General features: G+C 39.2%; 1 protein-coding gene across 10 annotated transcripts in view; it reads right to left on the bottom strand.

Annotated features, from left to right (window-relative positions):
* Positions 1–5,386: 5,386 nt before the first annotated feature.
* TPD52L1 (TPD52 like 1) overlaps positions 5,387–25,663 on the bottom strand; it is a 109,468-nt gene continuing 89,191 nt past the window's right edge. For 3 of the 10 annotated variants that reach the window (XM_002817323.4, XM_009242212.4, XM_054558119.2), the window contains exons 4-7: positions 20,336–20,437; positions 14,981–15,019; positions 11,553–11,613; positions 5,387–6,047 (exon numbers count right to left, since the gene is read on the bottom strand). In XM_002817323.4, coding sequence (XP_002817369.3) covers positions 5,919–6,047; positions 11,553–11,613; positions 14,981–15,019; positions 20,336–20,437 — 331 coding nt within the window. In that variant the 3' untranslated portion in view covers positions 5,387–5,918. The remainder of the gene's footprint in view (positions 6,048–11,552; positions 11,614–14,980; positions 15,020–20,335; positions 20,438–25,663) is intronic. The other 7 variants (XM_009242210.4, XM_063724972.1, XM_063724973.1 and 4 more) reach the window with 3 other exon arrangements.

The following is a 25,663-nucleotide window of genomic DNA, read 5'->3' as shown; positions in this document are numbered from 1 at the left end:
CTGAAGGAGGGAAAGGAGTCATGATGGAGGCCAGCTTTTCCATCCCAGAGGCAGAACAGGGCTACTATCTGCTCCCTCATCGCACAAATGAAGCAAGCATTTGGGCAGGGGTTCCCCTGGACACTGGCGGCACTACTTGCCTAATTCCTGCAACTCAGTTGGGGTATAGGAAATACATGAATTGTGTTGTGTTACTGCTCAGGTGGGCTTCCTGGGATATTGGGGGACATTTCTGCCCCATTAGCTCAAATGACAAAACCGTTGCATGGTTAACAAAGAAGAGAGCTACCTGGAGCTGGGGGAGGGGTGTCCCTGAGCCCACCCTTGGGTCCCCAATGGCTGTTCATGATCTACCTTCTGACAGGCCACTGAGCAAGCCCACAACAGGAGTCCTTCCTCCACGGTATCAGACTGAGTGGGGATCTCCAGCTAAGACAACAGACCCAGGCCTCGAAGTCTCGCTCCTTGTTGGTGCTTCCAGCTGCTTCAGTGCCTTGTCTGTGCACTGAAGCATGACCCATCTACCACTGCCCAGGTTTCCACCAGAGCCCATCCGAGCAGTACAGCTGCCACTGGGTACCACAGCCCATGTTCTGGCCACATGGCCGACATGGAATCAGCAGGGACCAAAGGCTCACTCACCTCATGATCCTGCTTACAGCACCAATTGTTAGGTTCTAGCCCAAGCTGAGGTCTGAGGGAGTCGGTGGGCAGGTGGTGGGTAGCTGGAAAAACACTCAAGGAATCATAGGCAGTTTCGACATGGCTTTGTTCTTTCTCTGGATGTGAGCTATATGTACAGCATCAGCAGGGTAGTTGTACATTTTACAGACAGTAGTGGCTCCAAGCCAAGCACAAGCTCATGTGAGTGGTCACTTAATGTGCCTCATGTGGCGGGGTTACATAATGTGCAGAGTTGTGTGCCTGCACTCCAAACCCGCTGAGTCATGGTGCACCAGAAGGCCACCTTGGCCTACTCCTGACTAAAGCACAACGATTTCCCTTACACTCTACCCCCTAGGCCAAGGGGAGTCTTTCAGGTAGGGATACATGCCCATAGGGCAGAGCCCTGGATCCATAACCCACAACAATACAGAGAGCAACAGCTCACTACTAGGATCCCAGCTATACTAGTTATGACTTTTAGGGCCCAGCATAGGCCAGAGCCCAGGGATGCCCACCATCTCTGCAGGGGGCCATCAGTAAGGCTCTCAACCAGCTTAATTTCCCATGAGACCCCTTGCAGAGCTGCTGTTATGTTCTGCCAATTGTCAGGGATAAAGGTACAACATCGTGTTCCTAAAAGGATACAGGTGCCTCCTTGGGCAGCAGTTAGTATGTCTAAGGCCATTCAGTTTTGCAACACCACCTCAGCTTACTCATGACTAAAGCGCAGCCATTTTCCCTACACTGTTTTCCCCTTATGGATTGGTATTTTACCAGCTATTACATAATTCTCAATGCCCTTGTATTTGAAAAATGTTGATTCTCCTCAAAGCCTTGTGGTGGTGATACATGCTCTGGGGTAAATGACTGATGAAGCGCTTTGTAAAAAAAGCATCTCTGTACTCAGCATTTTCATTTAAGCAATTTGTCAGTCTTCACATTCAAAGGTGAAATGGGATGATTTCTGTGAAAGACATGATTTTGTTATTTTTGTTTGCTTTAATTTATATATATATATGATGGATGGATATGTATTATATATATTATATATATAATGTGTGTGTACATGAATATACCCTCTAGTGTGAACTGAAAGTCAAACAGAAATGTAGCGTAAAGAATTTTACCACGCTTAGAAGTTATCAAAAGTAGCCATAAGATTTTGCCAAATATTGTTATAGTTTGAAATTACATTTGAATGCCAAGTTGTTTCACATTTCATATTGTCACTTTTCAACCTTACCACCATCTTCCTTTATCATACTACTTCCACTCAAATTGAATACTAAGTGAGAGGAGGACGATGGGGTTGATGTTCAACAACTTTCAAGCTTACACGTAATTTTGGAACAATGAACAGTGACAGAAGAGCCGTGTAGATCCCTGGGTTCCCTCTACACTGGCCACTGTGAATGGCATGGCATATCATGAAGATACGTCCTAAAGCATGCAGTTTGTTCTGTTTGCTATGGTTCAAAAACAGATTTCTAACAAAATGTGTAATTTAGAGTAAGATATGCAGTTTGCATTGCTAAAATGACCTGCCAATAGTTGTAATCTTTTTTTGAGACAGGGTCTCATCTCTCTGTCACCCAGGCTGGAAGGCAGTGGCATGATCTCGGCTCACTGCAGCCTCCGCCTCCCTGGTTCAAGAGATTCTCCCACCTCAGCCTCCCAAGTAGGGATGTGCCATCACGCACAGCTAATTTTTGCATTTTTAGTAGAGACGGGGTTTCACCATGTTGGCCAGGCTGGTCTCGAACTCCTGACCTCAGTTGATCCACCCACCTTGGCCTTCCAAAGTTCTGGGATTACAGGCATGAGCCACCACGCCCAGCCAATAGTCGTAATCTTTATGTGATGAGTTGTGAGATAAAGTAGCACTGTAAATTTACAAATATGTTCATCATAGCAACTGCACTTAAAATGTGGTAAATGGTTAAATTTCAGAATGGCTTACTTTTTTAAAAAGCTAGTTTGTTTTGTAATCACAATTACATCAGAATTTTTGATAATTGAAATAATTGACGCCTGAACAACTCGGGGGTTAGGCCTGCACAGTCAAAAATCCGATTCTAGGATGGGAGTGGTGGCTCACACCTGTAATCCCAACACTTTGGGAGGCCAAGGCAGGTGGATCACGAGGCCAGGAGTTCAAGACTAGCCTGGCCAAGATGGTAAAATCCTGTCTCTACTAAAAATACAAAAATTAGCCGGGTGTGGTGGTATGCGCCTGTAATCCCAGCTACTCAGGAGGCTGAGGCAGAGAATTGCTTGAACCCAGGAGGCAGAGGTTGCAGAGAGCCAAGATTGCACCACTGCACTCCAGCCTGGGCAACAGGGTGAGACTCAGTCTCAAAAAAATAAATAAATAAATAAAACAAAAATCTGATTCTAACTTTGGACACTCCCCAAACCTAACTACCAACAGCTACTGTTGACCATAAGCCTTACTGATAACATAAATGGTCAATTAACACATATTTTTATGCTATATGCATTACATGTGGTATTCTTACAATAAAGTAAGCTCTGGAAACAAAATGTTAAAAAAAAACACAACACAGATAATATATGTACTATTCATTAAGTGGAAGCAGATGATCATAAAGGTCTTTATCCTCATTGTCTTCATGTTGAGTAGGCTGCAGAAGGGAAGAGGTTGGTATCACTGTTTCAAGGGGTGGCAGAGGCAGAAGAAAATCTGCATATAAGTGGACCCTCACAGTTCAAACTCCTGTTGTTCAAGGGTCAACTGTACATTTTCTGTGGAGGTATCCTTTCATACACACATGGTGTTGACCTGAAGTCATTTTGGTTTGTTAGTAAAAGGTTATGTCCATTGTGTGCAATTACTTTTTAGGACTTGTGAAACACTTTAAACTACTGTTTGTGAACTGAGCCACACTAGATGTAATTGAGAAGCTCAGCAATCAGTCACATCAGGATGAGCTTGCACACCCATGGTGAGGGAGAACCAGGCAGCTCTTAGTGATGCTCCTGAAGCTAAGAGTAGGCTCACTGCCTAAACTAGGTAAGACTGCCCACCTACCAACAAGTGTTTGATTCATCTAATCTGAGTTATTCACACATATTTTATGACAAAAAGAAAAAATGCTACTTATGCCATGGCCATTATATCACTTCTAGGTCAGAGTGAATAATGAAAAGCTTTTAGATGAATAGAGATGATGTGCATAAGATTCTTACCAAACTAATGAAATCAGAATTTTGACGAATGGAATAAAATAAACAGCTAAAATGTGTTGGAAGATTTAAGATATTACCACTAAGTTTTCTTGATTGTTTTTCTACCCAATTCTAATATTGTGTTTTCAGATTATAAGGCTGAGACTATTGTATGCAGAAATTGGTTGGTGAACGGAGATATTTGTTTAAAGTACCATAACTTTATCTAATACAATGCCGTGTGCTGAATATGGTAAAAAAGAAGGTGGCAAGGAGTTTTCACAAGTTGGCCACTTCACACTCAACAGGCAGCTATAGATTGGGCACAGAGACTGAGTACTTGTGTGCTGTGGTGGGCGAGCCAGCACAGCCTGAGAACCAGCTGGGCAGGATTGGTTTCCTGCCTCTACTTCAACCAACAAACAGGTTGGAAGCACAAGTAAGGGAAAATGCCAGCATCCCTGCTAGTGAGCCTTCTTTGTCTACATTTGTCCACTGTGGTCAAGTTTACAGACCCATTCCCTCTGCTAAGATTCCAGGCCTCAGAGATGATGTTGTCCTGAACCACCTTGATTTTCAGTTAGGTGTACAGATTGTACAGATTGTCATGCTCCATTAATTTGAGTAGAATTTTTCAGATGTGCTTTACTTCAAAATGTCATATATATCACTTCTATTTAATAAACACAAAAAATGAACAATTAGCATGCTAACAAATATGTATATATTATATCGGCTTTTTAAATAGTGATTTTTTTTTAGGTTGGATGTCTATTCAGTGTGCATTTCACAAATATCTTAAGGCTATATCCCTGCTACCTAATAACAAATATATGTTCCCATTTAGAAAAAGAAAAGAGATACATATGATATGGAAGATAAAAGTTAGTGCAGAAATCTGAGTGGATTGATAAATACCAGTTATTTTCATACATGTGAACAATTTACAAACTGAAAGGGGTTGCAGAACTCTGCTTCTCCTATTTTCTAGCTATCTCTTTTTTGGATATCCTTTATCTGGTTAACTACTACTCTATGTAGATTGGAGAGAATTTTAAAATTGGAGATTATTTTAACATCCTAGGATAGCTGAGGTAATATTTATTTTCATATCCTCTCTCATGTTCACCAAATTAGCAGTAAAAGTTGACTACTTATTATTATTATTTTTGGAGACAATGTCTCACTCTGTCACCCAGGCTGGAGTAGTACAGTGGTGCAATCATAGCTCACTGCAGTTTCAAACTCCTAGGCTCATGCAATCCTCCTGCCTCAGCCTCTAGAGTAGCTGGGACTACAGGCAAGCAACACTATGTCTGGCTAATTTTTTTCTTTTTTTGTAGAGACAGGGTCTGTGTTGCCCAGGCTGATCTTTAACTCCTGGCCTCAAGCAATCCTCTCACCTTGGCATCCAAAATAGTTGGGATTACAGGTGTGAGCCACCGCACCTGGCTAAAAGTTGATTTAAAATTGCATCTGCAAAATCACAACTAGCAACTTTTAAGACAAAGAAATGAAGAATTCAAAGTCATTAAAATCAATTCTTTTAATTGCTGAAATTAACATACATAATTGATGTAGGTGAGAGAGATCACAAGTAGTTGGATGAAATTTATAGTAAATCATCCTCTTGCTGGAGACAGTCATGAAGAGCTCCATCCTGTTGATCTGCTGAACTGAAAGGGACCGTTCATTCAGCCTTCAAGGACATGCACATCACAAAGGAGGCCAAGCAAAAATCAAAGCAAACAATAGCTACATGTTTGGAAAAATATACATCGAATTACACAGACAAGAATAATGACCAGTTGTGTACCTGCTCAAGTGGGAACATTTTAAAAGGTGACAGTCATCTATGAATACTGAAATATGATGGTCAAGTGGTCCATCATCAACACAAATACAAATGGAAATCATTAAACTTTCTGGAGGGGCCATTTGAATAACAATGTCAAGGCCTGGGTTTTTCCCAGCGGGATTTTGGTCTTCTTATCTGGATAAGCACAGGCAGAGATGGGCTGGGTAGTGGCCGGTTTCTGGATGCAGCCGCACGCTGGCTGGACTTAGCACTGCAGCTCCTCCTCCTTGGTCCGCCAGGAGCCTCCTGCCAAGCTCTGGGCACTGGCATGGGCCGTGGAGCTGAGGACCTCCTCAAAACTGCCTCCATTAGGGTTCGTCCCGCCTACTTTCGTCTGAAATGAGCAGATCCACAAAAATGCAGTTAGTTGTCACTATCATTTTTGTAATGTTTTTATAAGAATACGAAAAGCTGGATTACTTTCAAATTTGGAAATACTTTCTATCTTTAGAGACAAAAGAATGTACAGAAGTTTGTTTCCTTTAGCAGAGCACTAGAATGTTATTCATACTTGGGTTCTGGGATAGGATTCCAAACTTTAATTTTGCACAGTTTTAGCAACCCTCTCTTTATCTCTTCTATATCTAAGATTTTAATTCCTTCAGGAGCATAATCGGATCCATGGACTTGGAACACTTATCCCCACTCACCCAGAGAACTGATCTAATCAAAATGGAATTAGATTTTTTATTAATTCCTCCAATTTTACAAATGTATAAACATCCTTACATGACCTAAACTTAGATTTTTCTACTTGGGAGTTAGCAGGGCAAACTGGATTTCTGACAAATGTCTTTTGAAAAGTCAGAGTGGCTCAATGGAAAATGATTTCTGGTTTCTGCTTTGAAAGTTGAAGATGGATCAAGTAATAATCACTGGTGATTTCACATCATCTTAGGCAATTGCCTTTTGATATGGTTTGGCTATGTCCTCACCCAAATCTCATCTTGAATTGTAGTTCCCGTAGTCCTCATAATCCTATCAGGGAAGAACCTGGTAGGAGGTCATTGAATCATGGGGGCAGTGACCTCCATGCTGTTCTCGTGATAGTGAGTGAGTTCTCACAAGATCTGATGCTTCTACAAGGGGCTTTCCCCCTTTTGTTCAGCACTTCTCCTTCCTGCCACCATGTGAAGAAGAACATACTCACTTCCCCTTCTGCCACGATTGTAAGTTTCCTGAGGCCCGCTCAGCCCTGTGGAACTGTGAGTCAGTTAAATCTCTTTCCTTTATAAATTACGCAGTCTCAGGTATTTCTTCACAGCTTCATGAAATGGAATTAATACACCCTTACAGTATGAATATTCCTTACAATGCAGTTATGATGCTTTACGAGGCTTTTTGCTTGTGTATTTGTTATTGACTAAGAATAGAAACACGGAGGAATTAACTTACAATTTAAAAATAAGGCTAAGTATTTAGAAAAATTCCTTATTAAAACTGGCTTCCTAATCTCTCATAATACAAAAAGAAAAAAAACATGTAATGCAACTCGCCCTTTTTTTTTTTTTTTTTCTTTTAAGATTTTGGTCCAGGCCATGTAATGTATTTATCAAAAAGTAGATGCACTAAAAATATGGTCTGCTTGACATGATCCAAAATGCTTAGTTGAAGTCTTATTAATAGTCACATTGGCCTTCCCTCCCATTGTTTTTCATAATGTAGAAAAAACCCTTTGAAGGAAAAAAAAGCTATAGAATAGATAATGTTGCTATTGCCAAACTGAAGTTGATGCCTCACTGTCACCAAAGTGATCACTCACAGACATCAGCAACACTGGGGATTGTGTCTGTGCTGCCTGGCCTGCCCTTTTAAAAACGTAACCAGGGTTCAAAAGCAGTTCCATCATTACAAAACACACTTTGCTCCAATTGTCACTAAAATCTCCCTCTGCCTCTTAAATTTATTTATTAAATCGAATTTTTGTACTCTGCTTGGTGTCAGAAAACTCTACCTGTAAAGGGCCAGACAGTAAATACTTTAGGCTTGGGAACCACATTGTTGCTCTCACAGATACTCAAATCAGTTCTTGTAGGAAGTAGCCACAGCCAATACCTAAGTGAATGAGCAAGGCTTCCCTTCCCCTTCTCCTTCCCATTCCGCTTTTCTTTCTTTCTTTCTCTTTCTTTCTTTCTTTTCTTTCTTCCTTTCTTTCTTTCTTACTCTCTCTCTTTCTTTCTCTTCCTTTCTTCTTTCTTTCTTTTTTTGAGATGGAGTCTTGTTCTGTGGCCCAGGCTGGAGTGCAGTGGTGCAATCTCGGCTTACTCCAACCTCTGCCTCCTGGGTTCAAGCAATTCTCTCTGTCTCATCCTCCCAAGTAGCTGATATTACAGGCACCCACCACTATGCCCAGCTAATTTTTGTATTTTTAGTAGAGATGGGGTTTCAACACGTTAGCCAGGCTGGTCTCGAACTCCTGACCTCTGGTGATCTGCCCGCCTTGGCCTCCCAAAGTGCTGGGATTACAGGCATGAGCCACCAGGACTGGCCAAGGCTGTGTTTCAGTAAAACTTAATGTATGGACACTGAAATGTGAACTTACGTAATTTAATTTTCAAATGTCACAAAATATTATTTTTATTTTGATTTTTTTCAACCATTAAAAAATGTAAAGCCATTCTCAGCTTATGTACCATTCAAAAGAAAGTGGTCAGCTTAGTTTGTGGACCTCTGGCAGAGCACTGATTCTTCCTTCCCTCTGTTATCTTAACACTGGGAACAGGTCAGGGGAAGGGATGGTTTCCATTGTTTGATTTTTCACTGTGCTTATTTCTTCCCTGAGAGAAACAAATAAGATTAATTCAATGTAATCTACTCTATTAATAGTTCCCTTTCTCCTCTTTTTCTTCCATTCACATTCTCTTTCGCAATAGAAGTAACACAATATTGAATTCAGTGAATACAAATTACTGACGTTTTCTTCTGTGCTTTGTTTCATTATTCTCTCCTGTTTCTTGATTTCCTCAAAACACAGTAGTAAAACAAAGAAGGAAGGAACGGCTTTGTAAGAAATCAATTTGGCAAAGAAGGGATGGAATCAAAGATATTCCTAACCACGTAGGTTTAATGACTGCCTACCGCAATATCTTAGGTAAGGACCTCCTTAAGCAAAGATGTGAATGATAAAATTCTCCTGGACACTTCTCTACATAATTGTTTTCATCCAAGTATTTGTCACTTTGTCCCCCAAATTATAATCGTTCTTTGCATAGAATTTCATTTGAATCGCTGAGTTGGACTTCCTAATCTCTCATAATACAAAAAGAAACAAAACATGTAATGCAATTTGCCCTTTTTTTTTTTTTTAAGGTTTTGGTCCAGGCCATGTAATGTATTTATCAAAAAGTAGGTGCACTAAAAATATGGTCTGCTTGACATGGATGCAAAATGCTTGGAAGAGATGTAGTTACTCATGACTCATTGGGAGATGGCAGAAGACACCAAAAGTGGTTTCACAGGAGTTCATTCTGCATTTGCTTGTTTGTTTTGGATGAAAGAGGAAGCATGCTCAGTGACTATACAGCTGACATCAGCTGAAGTGTCAAGTAATACATTGTAAGGGCATAGGCAGAACTAAATTTTATAGGACTGGAAAAGTGTTTCATGGAAAAACAAACTACAGAATTTGGTATAAAGAAAGACCCATGGATTTGGTACAAGTGCCACATGGTACATGACAGATTGTGTGAGAAGATGGCAGGAGTGGACCTTTATAGCAGAACCTTATTTTCTCACAGAACATAAATATGACTATGATTCCTTATCAGCAGTGTTTTCAAAAATCAAATTGAAAGCAGGGCATGTGAATGGAAACGCAGCACTCAGACCTGCAAGAAATTCCACTCATCTTTACCGACTCATGAGTCATTCCCTCAGCAGAAAACAGTCTAAGGATCCTTAATTAAAGAACAATATAGACATTTTGGAGAAGATTTAGAACACAAAAGTAAACTGCAGAAAATAAGCTATATAAAAAAGGGTTATACATATCTATTATTTAGTCTAGTGGGAAAAAAGGACTGAGAAATTTGTAATTATTGAAGAAGTGGGAGGTTTGACACAAAGCATAATTATCAGCTATTCTGCATTGCCAGGGTGGACAGAAAAAGAGGAATTAGGCTTTGGCCATGAGATAGGAAGTGTGTGGCATGTGAGTCTTGTTAAACCACGAACAGTCATACAAGCATAGAATCACTTTCAGGAGGTCTTCACAAAGGCAAGTATCTAGTGGGCTGCGTTAGTTATGTGCATGTCGGAAGGAGACGGCAGGCTATACCTTCTATCCAAGTGAGGTGAGAAAAGTGAGAAGCTGAACATGTGGATCAAACACTTAAATCCTATGTGAGCCATGAGCTTACCAGAGTTTCCTAAAAGCAAATGAAAATAGGTTGTTCTTTATTCTTCTTTTGCTTCTTCATATCTCCTTCTTCTAAAGAAAACCTAAAAAGTACAACTTCTCCTTTGTCAGAACTTGTCTAACAAGCAATGGAACCCATCCTCATTGGGTCGTCTAAGGCTGAAAACCAAATGTTTAGCAACTGACTCCTGGGATTTTTGAGCCTTTCATTTTGATCTTCTAGCAAGATCAAATGTTCACAACACTGGATGCTCCTCCCTTTAAAAAAATTTTCCTACCCATGGGGCTGTTTAACGGCTCCCATTGGTTCCTGTATGCTCAATGAGCGATGATGTTGGCATGCAGAGCGGTTAAACTGCACAACTGGAAACTTCTGGTGAATGAAACTGATGAAGGCATGGTAAATGCTGAGTAATAATTTCATTCCTGGGCCTTAAACACCTAATTATGGGTCTAATAAAGTAGAAGTAGACTATGTGAAAGACCCTACCCTAAGAAAAGACTCTCCAGGTCAAAATCCACAAGAGCGAGTAAGGAATAACTTACAACCTCACATATACCTATCAGGCAGCACACGTGAGAGCAGCGTGAAGACACAGGATTCAGAAGCAGCTGAATAATCAGCATGGGATATGAAGGTTTTTGATCTGGTTAAAGATCACGTATATTCTTAATTTTTCCAGTTATGGGAAAATACAGAAATGGACTGTATACAAAATAGAGATAATGATAGCAAGATGTAATTAAGTCATTAAGCGATACCTTTAAAAATAATCTTAGTAGTTTTAATGATTTTTCTTGTTTTAAAAGTTCAATTTTAAGACTAGACTGATTTCATTTTATTCTTTTTATTCAAACTTACCTATGCTCGAACAATAATTCCAGTGAATTTTTAAAACACTCTGTAATAGGCACATTTTCAATTTGTACCCAGGGATGAAATGCATTACTGTGTTATTATAAAATGCATTTTGTGACTCAGTTTAATTTTCCCTCTGTGATAGCCATACTGTGTTGTGCTCAGTACCTGAATTTATAAACAAGTCTAGGTAGCTAACGGGTAGTGGATACGTAGTACCCAGTTTGTTTTTGCTGGTCCATGTCCAAACCAGAGCAGCTCTGAGCTGTTATTGAACTTTCACTCACATTCTAAATTCAGAATTCACATAGCCTTTATCCTATCCACAGTCATCTCTCACATATCTACTTTTGGAGGGATAGCATTAAGAGATTAAGTGGTAAACACATACCCCAATTCACTTTAATGAACAATTCACCCCTGAATGGTTTATATAAACAACTCTAAGGATATAGTAACACTATTCAATAGTGGTTTTATTCATAGATTTACATGTGAAAGAAAAGGTCTGACTTGATGCAAGCCTGCCTTCTTGGCCCTGGTCGACTTTAAACTAACCGCAGCAATGGCTAAGCTGTCCTGAGTCAATGGACCCACTCACACAGAATTCACTTCATCTGTACCTTGAGGCTTGTGACAGTTGTCTCAACCCTCTCCTCAAATGATTTGAAAGTAGGAGAATTCCTAAAATAACAAAAAGAGAGAGGTCAGCTCCAAAGGCCTAGCTGTCTTAGCAACCATGCTGTTTGGTTTTCTGCTCATATTTGTAAACACGGCCTCTGTCACAGAGCTACCTGTCAGCTTGCCACCTACACCAACCACATTTTAAAAGGTATGTCACTTCTGTTAGGTTAGGTTCAGAAACCATAACCTGACATGGAATTTTTCTGGGTAAAATGATCGGATACTCAACTATACAGTAAATAATATGGTATTTGGCAATGACACAACTGTAATAATTCCATGGTACACTGTAAATCATTTCCAATGAGCCAGTGGAGCAATGGGTAGCTTAAGTTTTCATTTAGCATTTATTGTTTCTATCACAACACTCCTCTTCCCGACTCAGGTTTTTTAGTAAGCAATGCAAAATCCGTATGAAGAATGTCATGTTTGAGTTTTGCCACTTGGCATTTTTTAAAGTTATTTATTTCAGCAAATGTGAGACAATTCAGAAATAGTGCAAGGAAAAAAATGTTCATATATTTTTTCTTTTCCATGCCTTAAAAAAATAATCATTTTGACAACTTACATGAAGTGGTGTTTTGGAAAGTTAATGCTTTCATTATTTTAAGATGAAACATACCCATTACCTACCTAATGCCCAATCAAAATGGTGTTATTAGCACGCATTATTTTTCCTCTCAAATAGGATATACCTACTTGTTCTCTTACCAAATAGAACCTTTGCGACCTAATGGCTTTTTTTTTTTCTTTTTTTTTGATAGTCTCGCTCTGTCACCCAGGCTGGAGTACAGTTGATGTGATCCTGACTCACTGCAACCTCCGCCTCCCAGGTTCAAGCGATTCTCCTGCCTCAGCCTCCTGAGTAGCTGGGACTGCAGGTGCCCACCACCACATCCAGCTATTTTTTTTGAATTTTTAGTAGAGATGGGATTTCACCATGTTGGCCAGGCTGGTCTCGAATTCTGACCTCAGGTGGTCCACCTGCCTCGGCCTCCAAAAGTGCTGGGATTACAGGCGTGAGCTACCGTGCCTAGCCCCTAATGGCATTTTATCTGTGACTCATTCATTGTATTAAATAATATATACATAATTTTGTTGCTTTAAGCATTAAAAACTTCATTTGGTGCTTTCTGGTTTTCTGTATTGGATTTGGCCCCATGATATTATAATTTAATGACATCGCTACCATTAAAAATACCACCAACTCCTACTAAAGAAACAGGAACTGAACTAAGTGTATTTTAAATCTTGTATCCATGTCAGCTTTCAGCAGCAACAACTGCCATCATTTTCAGATCAAATAATTCAACTAAATGTTGAATTAATAAGGCACTTGTTATTCTCTCTTGAGTGCAAAAAAAAAAAAAAGTAAAATAAGAGGGATGGCCTAGAAAAACTTTATAAAGGAGAACAGCTATAGAATATAGGTTTCATTATATGGTGCAGAATGAAGTATCACTTTTATACTACTAAAAGGCAATGAACACAGATGTTCATGAGTGAATTTGGGGATTGTCTCCTGAGTCCTTGGTGCTCCACATGGTCAGAAATGTACCTGCATTCAGGCTGCACAGATTAACAATGGTGAATTCAGAGGGCCCTGACATGGCATCACATTTTGTGTATGACTCAAACACGAGTCAAATTCCTATGAATGATCCTCCATAATGCTGTTTCATGATGAAATATTAGTAAAATTATACTTGCATGACTCAAAAGGTATATAGTTATTGGCACTTCATTTCCATTGCAGGTTTTATTTTGCCAAGCCTGCACACATGACTGCCTGTCATCCATTACTTACACAGGCCCACAGTGAGGAAATGGTTCATGGGTACATGTTAGACAAGCAAAATAATTTTTTTTCAAGTTAGTTTCAGGCAAGCTCATGCAGACTACATTTGACCCATAAGCCACAACTAGATGAATTCCTGGTTCACAGGGGAAAACCATGTTAATTTTTGCTAGCCTTCTTCTGACACCCAGATTTAAAATTTGACAAGTAAAGGGGAACAGAGCCCTAGGTTCCACTACCCAACCTGGGTATTCTTATGCTAGGGAGAGCAAGCCATTCAAAGATGAATTAAGCAGTCTTGAATCTGTACTCTGTTTACCACCAAATACAGAGAACTAAATACTGTGGTTAAATTTCCAAATCAACCAATTAACCACATAACCCCAGTGTAGAAGAGCCTTCCTTCATAAAATATAATAGAACAGACATTCATCTAATTAAATTATACTAGAATACATGCTGGAGAAGAGGGAGAAGCTCTTTAATCAGATTTAATCAGATGTGCAACTTTAATCAGATTTAATCAGACGTACAAACTCTTTAGCGCTGCAAATGACCCTAGGAAGAATTTGGCTTCATGACAGTTAAAAAAACAGAGGAAAAGATTATATATATAAAGAATTTGGCTTCGGTGGTCTCAAACTATTGAAAGTAACTAAACTCCTTCTATAATGCATTCAAACCACAACATTAATATAAAGCAGGTAGAAGAGGCATAGCTCTGACTGAAGTGGGGGAAGATCCCAAAGGCTTCATCTCTAGGCAGCCTTAGGGCTCAGTGGGTGGAGGGGCACCTTTGACAAGCAGCTAATCTGGTTCTAGCCTCTTATTTTAAATATGATGAAGCTGATACCATTGAGGTAATTTTCCCAAGAGTGCAAAGTTAATCCTTGGCAGAGCTGGGCTAGAGCCTGCATTTTCTGATTTTCAATTTAACACTCATTCCTGTCTTGCTATTAGTTTAATTTTATCTGATTGCATCACTATGCCATGCAAACTTGAAGTTAGGAATGTCTTTCTCACCAGTTTTTATCTGGTCAGTAATTATACTGACATTTTATTATTTAACAAACATCTCACCTTAATATCTACCTTAAAAATCCTAATGATACCCTTTCTAGAACTTTAGCCTTGTTAGTCTTCAATCCTTTCATTTAAACTTGCCCCCAGGCTGGCATTTAATTCTGCTTAAATAAGAAACCCAAGTTTACCTTTGCAAGATTGCTTGGCATGTTCAGACACTGTGCCAAATGCTTTATGTAGGTTCCTTTGTTTATGCCTCACAAACACCATACGAAGTAGGTCTTATTTCTTGCAATATATGGATAAAAGAATTGAGGTTAAGTCACTTGTCTTGGGTCACACAGGAAAGGCTAGATTTAAGCCAGGATGTCTGGTCAAAAGCCCAAGCTATGCAATTCTTCTACAGAATTGTCAGCCTTTTCTTCTGAAGACCATCAGCAATTTCCTTTCACATAAAGCAGGGGAACCCCATAAATAACTATAAATAAAGTAACACCTTAAACACATTTCATATTAATATTACATAAAATATTTTACACACATTACCTCATAGCAGGCATACTTATGGAATGGCGAATGGAGTAGCTTCAGAGCAAAAGCAGAATAAAGGGGAAAAAAGAAAAAAGAAGAGAGCACACATAAGTACATGAAAAACTCCCTATTCGCAGTTCTAAAACAGCAATTCCAAATATCTGAAATATTCCCTGCCCATCCAACCAAGATGATATTTGTTTCATTGGGTATAATGGGCATAGTCAGCTTTCAAGGGTATAAATGAAAAGCAGATGGTGGATCCACGGTTGCATATTATTTTACTTTCTGCAGCCTCCTTTTGCCAGGAAATCTGAGAATGTCTGGTTTCTTCCAGGTGAGCCCAGTAGCCCATGGGCATCTTCTCCAGGCCCAACCTAGATCTCTACTCCCTTCTGCTCAGGCAGACAGTAAGGAGCAAAAGGCAGTATCCAGGAAATAGAGCCAGGCAGGTAGAAGCTAATCATTCCATTGTAGAGAAACTGGCCAGAGGAAAGCAAGAAATGAACATAAGACTTTCAAGGAAGCACATGCCAGGCAAACACAGTTCTCATAGGCCATAGGGACTTCTGCATCCATTCTGGTTTGATTGTCAAGATGATTGATTTGTACTAGATGATTGTCAAGAACATCTGGTACAAATACAAACATTCCTGAGAATTTTAAGAGATTTAGACTTCTCATCCTATTAATCCTAGTAGCTGATTCATCTTCCCTCTGGTTGATTTCTATTGAGTTCCACTCAGAAATCAGGCTGGGCAAGGGGAGGAGCACAATGGGTCCATTTTCCTGGTCTAGTGTTGGCTCCCACCTCACACTTTTCAACAGCCTCCCTGCTTTCTCTTCTCTCAAGGAGCTAGTAGTTCAGGGACCAAATCTGTCACCCTTCCCTGATAATATCCACTGAGGGCATTAGTATGGGTAGCACTTTGCTAGAACATAGAAAGAAAAGGACAAAGAAATTCATGGGATACTTACGGTCTTACTCTAGACACTCCATTTAGAAACTATTAGGCAGATATTTCCTCAGAAATTACACTTCAAAAGCATCACTAAAAGAGCCTCATCTGCATTACCAATTGGTGTATCTCTGTAAATATAGACCGCTTTCTTAGGAAAAAATTAAAAAAATAAAAGTATATAATAAGATTCCAGCTAAAAGAAGGCTTAATTCGGGGCATTAGGACTAATAATCGCAACCTTCTTAACATACGTGCTTTTCCAGTACCTTTCTTCCCTTCAACTTCAGAAGGCACAGAAAGTTGAAGGTGAAACATCAACACAAATTACGGGTACAAGAAATTCAGAGAAACATGACAATCTAGAGAAAATCTGTTTTTGTTTCTCAACTTTACTTTCTAGAAGTTTTAGGAAACATACATAACTTTCAATCTCCACTTTGTTTTTTTTCTTCTTCTTTCAATTCTAAGAACCTCTGTCAACACCGGAAGAAATGGTGCAGAGAAAGAGACTCCTGAGAGATTGCTCAGCAAGTGAAATGGTGTAAATGATTCAGAAATGAGACAGAGATGTACTTCAATAAGTTCAAATGTATTAAGTGCCCTATAAACTATCTTCCTGGCCAGGGACACTCTCTGGAAAATAGAGTGTAGTTTTGTTGGTTCAGGCACAGTGTGAAAGAAACAGGGAGCCCTGGAAAGCAAGGGGGCAGCAAGGGAGTGGGCAAAGCCCCACACGCAGCCCTGTGGCGCTTACCCGATGGAGTGAGACCTGCAGCCCGGAAGCACAGGAGAGAAGAGCAGGAGCAGAGTTAGCAAACAGGAGGCAGAGAAACATTGCATTGCCCTTGGTGGTCCCCTTTCAAGGCCCCAGAGCACAGACAGAGTAGCTTCATTTACCACTCTTGATTACACTGACTTTTTAATGTCTCTGACAAATCATTTTACCAACTCAGGTTTTGCTTCTAACTGTTATTCCTCTAAGTATATAACAATGATTGGACTGTAATAAAATGACATGCCTTCTCCAAACATTTTGTCCCCAGTGGATCAGTTTGAACAAATTAACTGAGAAGTTCCCAGAAGATGCCAATGTTATTAGAAAAATGATTCCAACCACTTGGATTTCTTCTGAGTACTTTCCTAAGTGCGACCTCATTTTAACTTCACAGGAAATATTTTGGTTAAGTGGGTATTAACAATGTTATTTTATGGATGGAGAAAGAGAGTGGGCAATTCCATGACAATCAGGTTAAAATGAGAATCTTACTTAGCTCAGAAAAATACAACTTATTTTTACAAAACATACAAATTAAATCTTAACATAAAGCTTTTTTCCAGCTATTAAAAGGCCCAAATTCTAGGTTTTACAAAATCTGTAAATATTAATTTGGAGTTATTTTAAAGAAAAACTGAGAAGTATTGTTTTTCTTCCAAGGTATCTGAATTTTGCTGGTAATGTTTTTGAATACATTCAGAAATTTGTTACCAGAATGCACAAAAATGTTATAGCATAACTAATAAAAATGTAGACTAATATGACATTTTTAACCAAAAAGAAGTTTAAAATAAAAGATCTCTGACCAAATTTTAACATATTCCCCATATTTACAAATTGGCACATTAGTTTTTGAACAAACAATCAAAGCTTACTAATTTTTCTCATTTAAGGGCTTTTATTAAATTAAGCTTAAACACTTTTAAAATGACTTTTATGTATATTACTTGTTTGGGCATAATTTAAAAGTAAAAATCTTTGTAAAACTTGTTGCTTTCACAGAGAGTTATTCTCATTTATATACAAATGTTAGATATAGTTTGAGAGAAATATACACATAAAATATTATATAAATAAAGCTCTAAAATTTTCAAACTCTTCAAAATATTTCAGGATTTTATTTGATTAGCAACATAGACGATATTTTCCAATATTTTTAGCCACAGTTTATAATGAAAATGTTGTATCCTCTACATGGGGTAATAACAAATGGAAAGTTTGGAAGTCCTGGAAGACAGGCCATCCACTATACTAGACAAAGCCACATGGAGACAGGAGGAAAGGCAGTCAATACAACCTTGACACTGTACCCAATTAGTGTTTGAATATGAATGTCAACATATTACATATGTGAAACACAGTCTTCATTCTTCACTATTGGGAAAAACAATGAGCAGGGCCTTTATGAAATACAGTGGGCTCCTGTTAATGTACTCTCCCTAATTTCTACCATGTGGGGCCATCTTGTAACTCAGCTGGTTATTTAAAGATAAAAAACTGCCATTTTTTGAGTGCGTAATACATATCAGGCTTTCTTCTGCTACTTTTATAATAGTCCAATGACATTGTTATTCTTATTTCCATTTTATTAGTGAGAACCCCAGGTACAGGTGAGCTAAGTTACGTCTGTCTTCCTCATAAACTGACCCTCTGAAGCCAAATTATCCGGAAACTTATTATAAATGCAGATTCCTAGACTCCACCCCAGACTTACTGAGCACAACCTCTGAGAGGTGCAACCTAAGAATATGTATTTTAAACAAGCTTCAGAGGTGTTTGTAAGGTCTCCTAAAGATGCAGAAGCACTATTCTAGTTAGCAGTGCCATGCTGGAGTTCCCAGGTTTCAAGTGAAAGATTTCAACACAGTATGAAGAGAACCAATTTTATAAACATGGGAAAATATGTTTTCTTGGGTATAACAGGTTATAGAGTGTTTCCTATTTTAAAGGATTATTTAGTTTAGATAAATGTTATAATGCCATTAAAATTATTACAAATTTTATGTGTAATAAAATTAGGGGTAATTAATAATCCAGAAGGTTTACCTGTTTATCACACCTGCTTCTGAAGAATTTCATTTACTTTTTATTATTGTGGCATTAGTAAAAGTGAAGATAAAACAATGTACTCAGATTCATGCACATGTCCTTGTGAATGCCTAGTTGTTAAAATAGTGAATGAATATGGTGGACAGTCCAGCAATTTTTGAAGTAAATAAAATTTAATAATATAATTTATGAGGATATATCTATAAGTGTAAAGATAGATATTTGCCTCTCAGTGTCAAAGCTTTTCCTTCTTTTTTTTTTGAGACAGATTTTCACTCTGTCGCCTAGGCTAGAGTGCAGGGACATGATCTGGGCTCACTGCAACCTCCGCCTCCTGGGTTCAAGTGATTCTCCTGTCTCAGCCTACCCAGCAGCTGGGACTACAGGCACACACAACCATGCCTGGCTAATTTTTGTGTATATATATATATATATATATATATATATTTTTTTTTTTTTTTTTTTTTTTAATGGAGACAGGGTTCCACCATGTTGGCCAGGCTGGTCTCGAACTCCTGACCTCAAGGGATCCACCTGCCTCAGCCTCCCAAAATGATGGGATTATAGCCATGAGCCACTGTGCCCAGCCCAAAGCTTTTTCTTTTTAATAAAAAAGTAATGGTTTAAGAATCCAGTAAAATAAATACACACAGATTTTTTTTAAAAGAAGAAATTTAAAATGTGCTTGAAAAGTTTTTAAAGAATAGAGGGAAAAATGAAACTGATTTCTAAAGAAAAATCCTCCAAGGCATATCAGCCAAATGCAAAATAAACTATGACTGGTATTTAAATAAACAAAAACTAAAAGAGTAATAATTCTACATAAGATAAATTCCTTGTACATAATATGAAAAACTATGGCCAATACTACACTTTTTTTTTCTGGTGCCTCCAGTGAGAACTTTTGGTTCTCAAGTCAGAATCAACCTTGATGGTCACCCTTATTTTATGTAACAGTGAAAGACTGAAAATAATGAAAATGTGCAAGGGTACTTATCTAAAAGCATTGCTATAGCTATGCACTGGGAGATAATAAATTCATTAAAAATGAAGGTGCAGTCAATATTTAACATACTCAGAAAATATTTCTAAAATGAAGAAAGACAACTACCAGAAGTATATATGTATGGTATCTTTATGGAATAAAAGGATAAATATGTATATATTCAACACAGAAAAAATATACTAGATGGATGTACACAAATATATAACCTAGAATAGTTTATCCGAGCACATTCCACTAAATGCATATTTTAATCTATTGTTTATATTACAGCTAGTAAGATTTTGCATGTGCTGCATTCTTTTGAAATCTGCCTCACTACCCTGTATCTTCTATTTTTACCAGGTTGGGTCCTAGTAGAAACAGCAACTCTGGGACCAGGCCGCCTAAGCCTGACCTTCAGGCAGAAAACGTCCCAATGTGAAAATTTATCTTAGTCATCAATAATATCAGCCATATAACATTTTTATCCATTAAAATAAAAAAAAATACACATTGAGATGAGCAGCTAATAGCTAGTGCTCCCTTCAATCGGAAAGCCAAGGGCTTAGCACCCTTCCCATAGTATTTTCCCACAGTACCTCATGTCTCCAAACTTCTTGCTGATGGCCGTTCCAACGTTGCTGAAAGCTGCAGTTGCCTTCTGCCCTGCGTGACTCAGGGTTTCATGTGTTTTCTTGTAGCTAGAAATAAAACAGAACAACACAGTTTTTATATCATGATCTCCCATAAACAATTCATCTTCCTTCCCACTCCTTACTTTGAAAATGTCTTTCCTCAACAGATTTAGGAAGAAGAAGATCCACAAAACCAACTGTTTCCATTCATTGTCTGGGGATGATGGGTTGGCTGCTGTTCATCAGAAGGAAAGTCAGACCACTAAATCTGAATTTAGTAAGTATATACAGATACAAATACAAATACAGATCTGAATGTGCAGATCTTTCATGACAAATAATGGAACTGCTCAGTGAGCAGAATGTTGTTCTTGAAGTGTATTAGTTCTAAAACAGACACTTGTCAATGAAAGCTCTAGGCACCAAGGATGACACAGAAATTAGAGAATGCAGGTTTAGGTTTTGAAGGGACATCTAAGTTTATACTGTTAATTTGGGTAAAATAACCCAGAAAAAGGCAAAATACAGCTAGTTATTTAGCTTACTTTTCTAGTATTTATAGCTGGGAATAATAAAAGCACATCATCTGAAGATAATATAGTGACTTTTTTTCAAAACAGTTTTAGGAATATATACTGTGAATATTTGTTGATAAGCCTATGTCATACTAGACTTGACTACTTGAGGGCAAGGAAGCCATTCATCTTTGTGTCCCTAGTCTCTGACAAAGGGATAAAGAAGAAACTCAATAAATAGTAGATGAACAAGTGGGTGATATCAAAAGGGACAACCTTTTGTGACTCTGAACTGGGAATAGTGGCACTAGGAAAAGAAAGAGGTATGATGGATTACAGGGATATAATGGACAGATTCAACAGGAGATGGTAAGTGACAAATAACAGCAAGACAAAAGATTGTCCTGAGGATGTGAGCATCATGACAGGAAGGACAGTGGTGATGAGAAATTTCTGAGTTGGTTATGAAAGTGGGAAATAAAAGGTACATAACTTGAGGAATAATAGTAATTCAGCAAAACTTTTATATACATTAAAAAAAACCCTCAAATCTTAAAATGCATATGCTGTCTTCTTCTGATTTATGCTGCTCCCAGGTAAGTTCTCCCAAAACCCTGTTATACTTGCATGCATATGGTATCTGTAAGAAAACATTATACCCTATGAAATCAGTTATGTAGGAACTGCCCTTTTTCCTCTACCCCTTCCATCTCCCACAAGTCATCCAGTCCTAAGTATGATCTCAGGCTCTAGTGAATGTTTTCAAATATGTGCCTTGGTCTCCCCTAGGACAGAAATAACTTTATTAATGTGGTATTCTTTTTGTGAGCAGAATGGAATCTGTCTACAATATTGTTAGCATTATATGTTATTTATTAAAACAATGCCTGTTTTTTTAGGAAGTATAAAAGACATACATTAACTAGATCATAAAACCAAATGTTCATTTACTAAACAGACAATTCCTATCAAAAATGAAAAGACCAAGCGGAATAAGGGTCAAAGAAGCATCTGGTGACTAGGGGGTAATTTGTGTCTCTGGAGAGCACTGTGTGAGGAGAACAAGGAATGTGGATGCCAGACGGCACTGGGTCAAACAGCAAATGAGACAAGATGAAAGAAATGAACAGCTTTTAGGAAGTTTGCTTAATTTATTTTTTTCTTTGAAGGTCCAAAAAATATCAGCTCATTCAAATTAAATTTTATTTTTACATTTTGCTACATGATTTTAGGTTTTAATTTTGGAAAAACATGTTTTGACTACATGAAACCATGGAATTTCAGGCAGTTTATACGTGAAATCAAATATTATTATCAAGGAGACAGGCAGAAGATGGCAGAAAGGAGACAGGGCTAATGTGCATCTTGCACTTGCTCAGACAGAACAGTGTGTGGAGACTCACATCATGAACTTTTGTTCCAAGAACCACCATAGGAACTTAACAGGAACACCGAAAGAATTCACAGATCCTTTGAAAGGAGTGGCACACCACTGCAAATCCTGAGAGACGGGTGAAAAACTGAGTTCCTAGAGTTCGAGAGGAGAAAACCTACCTCTGAACCCACATCTCCACTAGGGAATCTGAAAATCCAGATCACAGGAGAAGGATTTAACCTAACTTAGAGCTGGAATGGATTTAGGGATCTGGGTGAAATATAATAGTAGCAGCAATGGGAAAAGCCTTATAGGCACTTCCAGTCTCTCTAGCTTGAGCCCAGGGAATGTATATAACTGTATCTCACAGAGCGCCTCCAGGAAGGCAGCCAGTGGAATTAGGGAGGGGTCATGGGGTGAAAGAAGCTTCCAACTGCATTTTATAATAATTGCCACTGGGCATGAACTTTCTTAAGCAGAATCTGGGTGGTGAGCGGAAACTGCTGCAGATATGAGTGCAGGAGCTACCAACACTGTGGGCAGACAGGGAGGGGCGAGGCCTGAAAGCTGTGCTTGCTTTCTCAGCAGGGAAGCCTATGGCCTGGGGCAGGTCTGAGTTCAGTGTGCGCAGGCTGCCTGGATGGAAACTCAGCTCTATTAGCAGAGCACCGCAGGAGTGAGACTGGCCTCGCCAACTGCGTGGGAGCTGGGTGAGGCCTTTTGCTACCAGGTATCCCCCACTTCCCTGATAAACTATATGACACAGCAGAGGCAGCCATAATCCCCTTTGGAACGTAACCTCATTGGCCTGAGAACCACACCCCCCAACCCCCACAGTGGCTGCCGCAAGCCCTACCCAAGGAGAATCTGACCCGCCCAAGGAGAGTCTATCCCTGCCCCCACTTGATGGTATTTCTCTACCTGCCCTGGTGGCAGAACACAGAAGACATAAACTCTTGAGAGCTTTATGGACCCACCTATCACCTGAGAAACCAGAATACCTCCCTTGGACAATTTAGGGCAAGCTTAAATCCCACTGTTACTACTGCAGCTGGTGCCTTCTTGAAAATACCACCTCCTGGCTGGAGGCAGACCAACTCAGGCCATTACTGCAACTCATGACAGAATAACCCTGATCCCAGGAAGAAGAAAAGAACAGCTAATACTGCTGCCTGTGAACATCCTGGCTAACCAGAGGTCCTGAGTCTGTCCACATGACGACTTCACTGCTAGCATAACCAGCATCTGAGAAAGCCCGCACATTAAACCCAAGGATTCTCACAGAGTCTACTTCACTCCCCTGCCACCCCCGCCAGAGCAAGTACTGGTATCCACAGCTGGGAGACCTGAAGACTGGTCATATCACAGGACTTTTTGCAGACATTTGCCAGCACCAGCCTGGAGCCTGGTAGTCCCGCTGGGTGGTTAGACTAAGAAGAGAAATAACAATCACTGCAGTCCAGCTCTCAGGATGTCCCATTTCTAAGGGAAGGGGGCGAGCACTACATCAAAGGATCACCCTGTGGAGCAAAAGAATGTGAACAGCAGGCCTTGAGTTCCAAATCTTTCCAGTGGTGGGAAGTTTCTTATAGCAGAGACACAATTGCAGTGCTGGGCACAGTAGGGAAAGTCTGCACCTCTACTCCAAACGGCAGGCAGCCCCTGTGATTGTGTAGGGCCTTAAAGAAGGGGTCCTTGTTCCTCCTGGCACTCTACTGCAGACACAGTTGGGCTTCCCCCAGAAGAATGGAGGCACCTATAGACAGCTTTTCTGGAACAATCCAGGGTGAGTGCAGCCCCACAGGAGGAACACACTCCAGATTCAGGCCTGCATGAGAGGCAAAGTCACAATTCGTCCCTACTTGGAACATCAACATTTCCATAGATGAAAAGAGGTGCCTGTCTGATCTGAATAGCCAGAACACTGGGACAGGAATGAGGCTGTGAGGTAAGTAGATTTTCTGCTGACCTGGCAGGAGAGCTGAGGTAGCTCCCACTCTTCACCTTGATAAAACCTCAGCACATCTCATTGAGAGCTCCTCCAGCCAACCTCATCAAGGCTGGGACCTCAGCCCACCATCAGGTATTACATCTACCCACCTGCCTTAGTCACAACCAGTGCCTAACCAGGGATACGCCTCCTAATGGCCTAAAGCCTGAATCATCAACTCAGTAAATAAAACAGTGGGAAAAAAGTTAAATAAATAAATAAAGGGTACACCATGAGAGAACAAGGTAAGCTTCAAGAGATACCTACCATTCCAACTCCATAAGAGGCAGTGAACTCACCCACACACCAAGAATGTAACGACTACAAACAGCATAAGGGAAAGCCAGCACACAAAAAAACTTTCTGTAACTAAGGATCTCATACAGAGTCTTCACCCCTACAAGCACCAAGAATTAAATTAGGCTAAAATAAACATTAAAGTCTAATCCTTAAGAGGGAAAAAATAAATTTAAGTTTAAAAAAAAATTCAAGCAAAAATAAATTCAAGAACAATTTTAGGAAATAGTCTACCCAAATGAGAAGAAACCAGAAAAGTAATTCTAGTAATATAACAAACCAGGGTTGTGTAACACCCATGAAAGGTCACACTAACTCCCCAGGAATGGATCCAAACCAAGAAGAAATCTCTGAATTGCCAGATAAAGAATTCAGAATTGTGCTACTCAAGGAGATACAAGAGAAAGGTAAGTTGGCTGAAAACTAACTTAAAGAAAATTAAAAAAAAATACAGGACATCAATAAAAAGTTTTCCAGAGAAATATATATCATAAGGAAAAAACAATCGTAACTTCTGGAAATGAAAGACTTGCTTAGGGAAATAAAGAATGCAGTGGAAAGTTTCAACAATAGACTAGAACAAGTAGAAAAAAACTTCAGAGGTCAAAGACAAGGCTTTCAAATTAACACAATCCAACAAAGACAAAGAAAAAAAATGAACAAAGCCTCCTCCAAGAAATTTGGGATTATGTTAAATGGCCAAACCTAAGAGTAATTGCTGTTTCTGAGGAAGAAGAAAAATTTTAGTTTGGAAGACTTATGTGAGGAAATAATTGGGGAAAACTTCCCCGGCCTTGCCAGAGATCTAGACAACCAAATACAAGAAGCTCAAAGAACTCCTGTGAAATTATTCACAAAAAGATCATCACATAGGCTCACAGTCATCAGGTTATCTTAAATCAAGACAGAGAAAAGAATCTTAAGAGCAGTGAGGCAAAAGCATCAGGTAACTTATTAAGGAAAACCTATCAGATTAACAGCTGGTTTATCAGCAGAAATCTTACAAGCCCGAAGGGATTAGGGTCCCATTGTTAGCCTCCTTAAACAAAATAATTGGCAGACAATTAGCCAAGAATTTTGTATCCAGCAAAACTAAGCTTCATAAATGAAAGAGA

The sequence above is a fragment of the Pongo abelii genome, chromosome 5, assembly GCF_028885655.2.
Source record: "Pongo abelii isolate AG06213 chromosome 5, NHGRI_mPonAbe1-v2.0_pri, whole genome shotgun sequence".
Lineage (NCBI taxonomy): Eukaryota > Metazoa > Chordata > Mammalia > Primates > Hominidae > Pongo > Pongo abelii.
The sequence above is the reverse complement of the archived record's forward strand: the minus strand, read 5'-3'. Positions and strand labels throughout refer to the sequence as shown.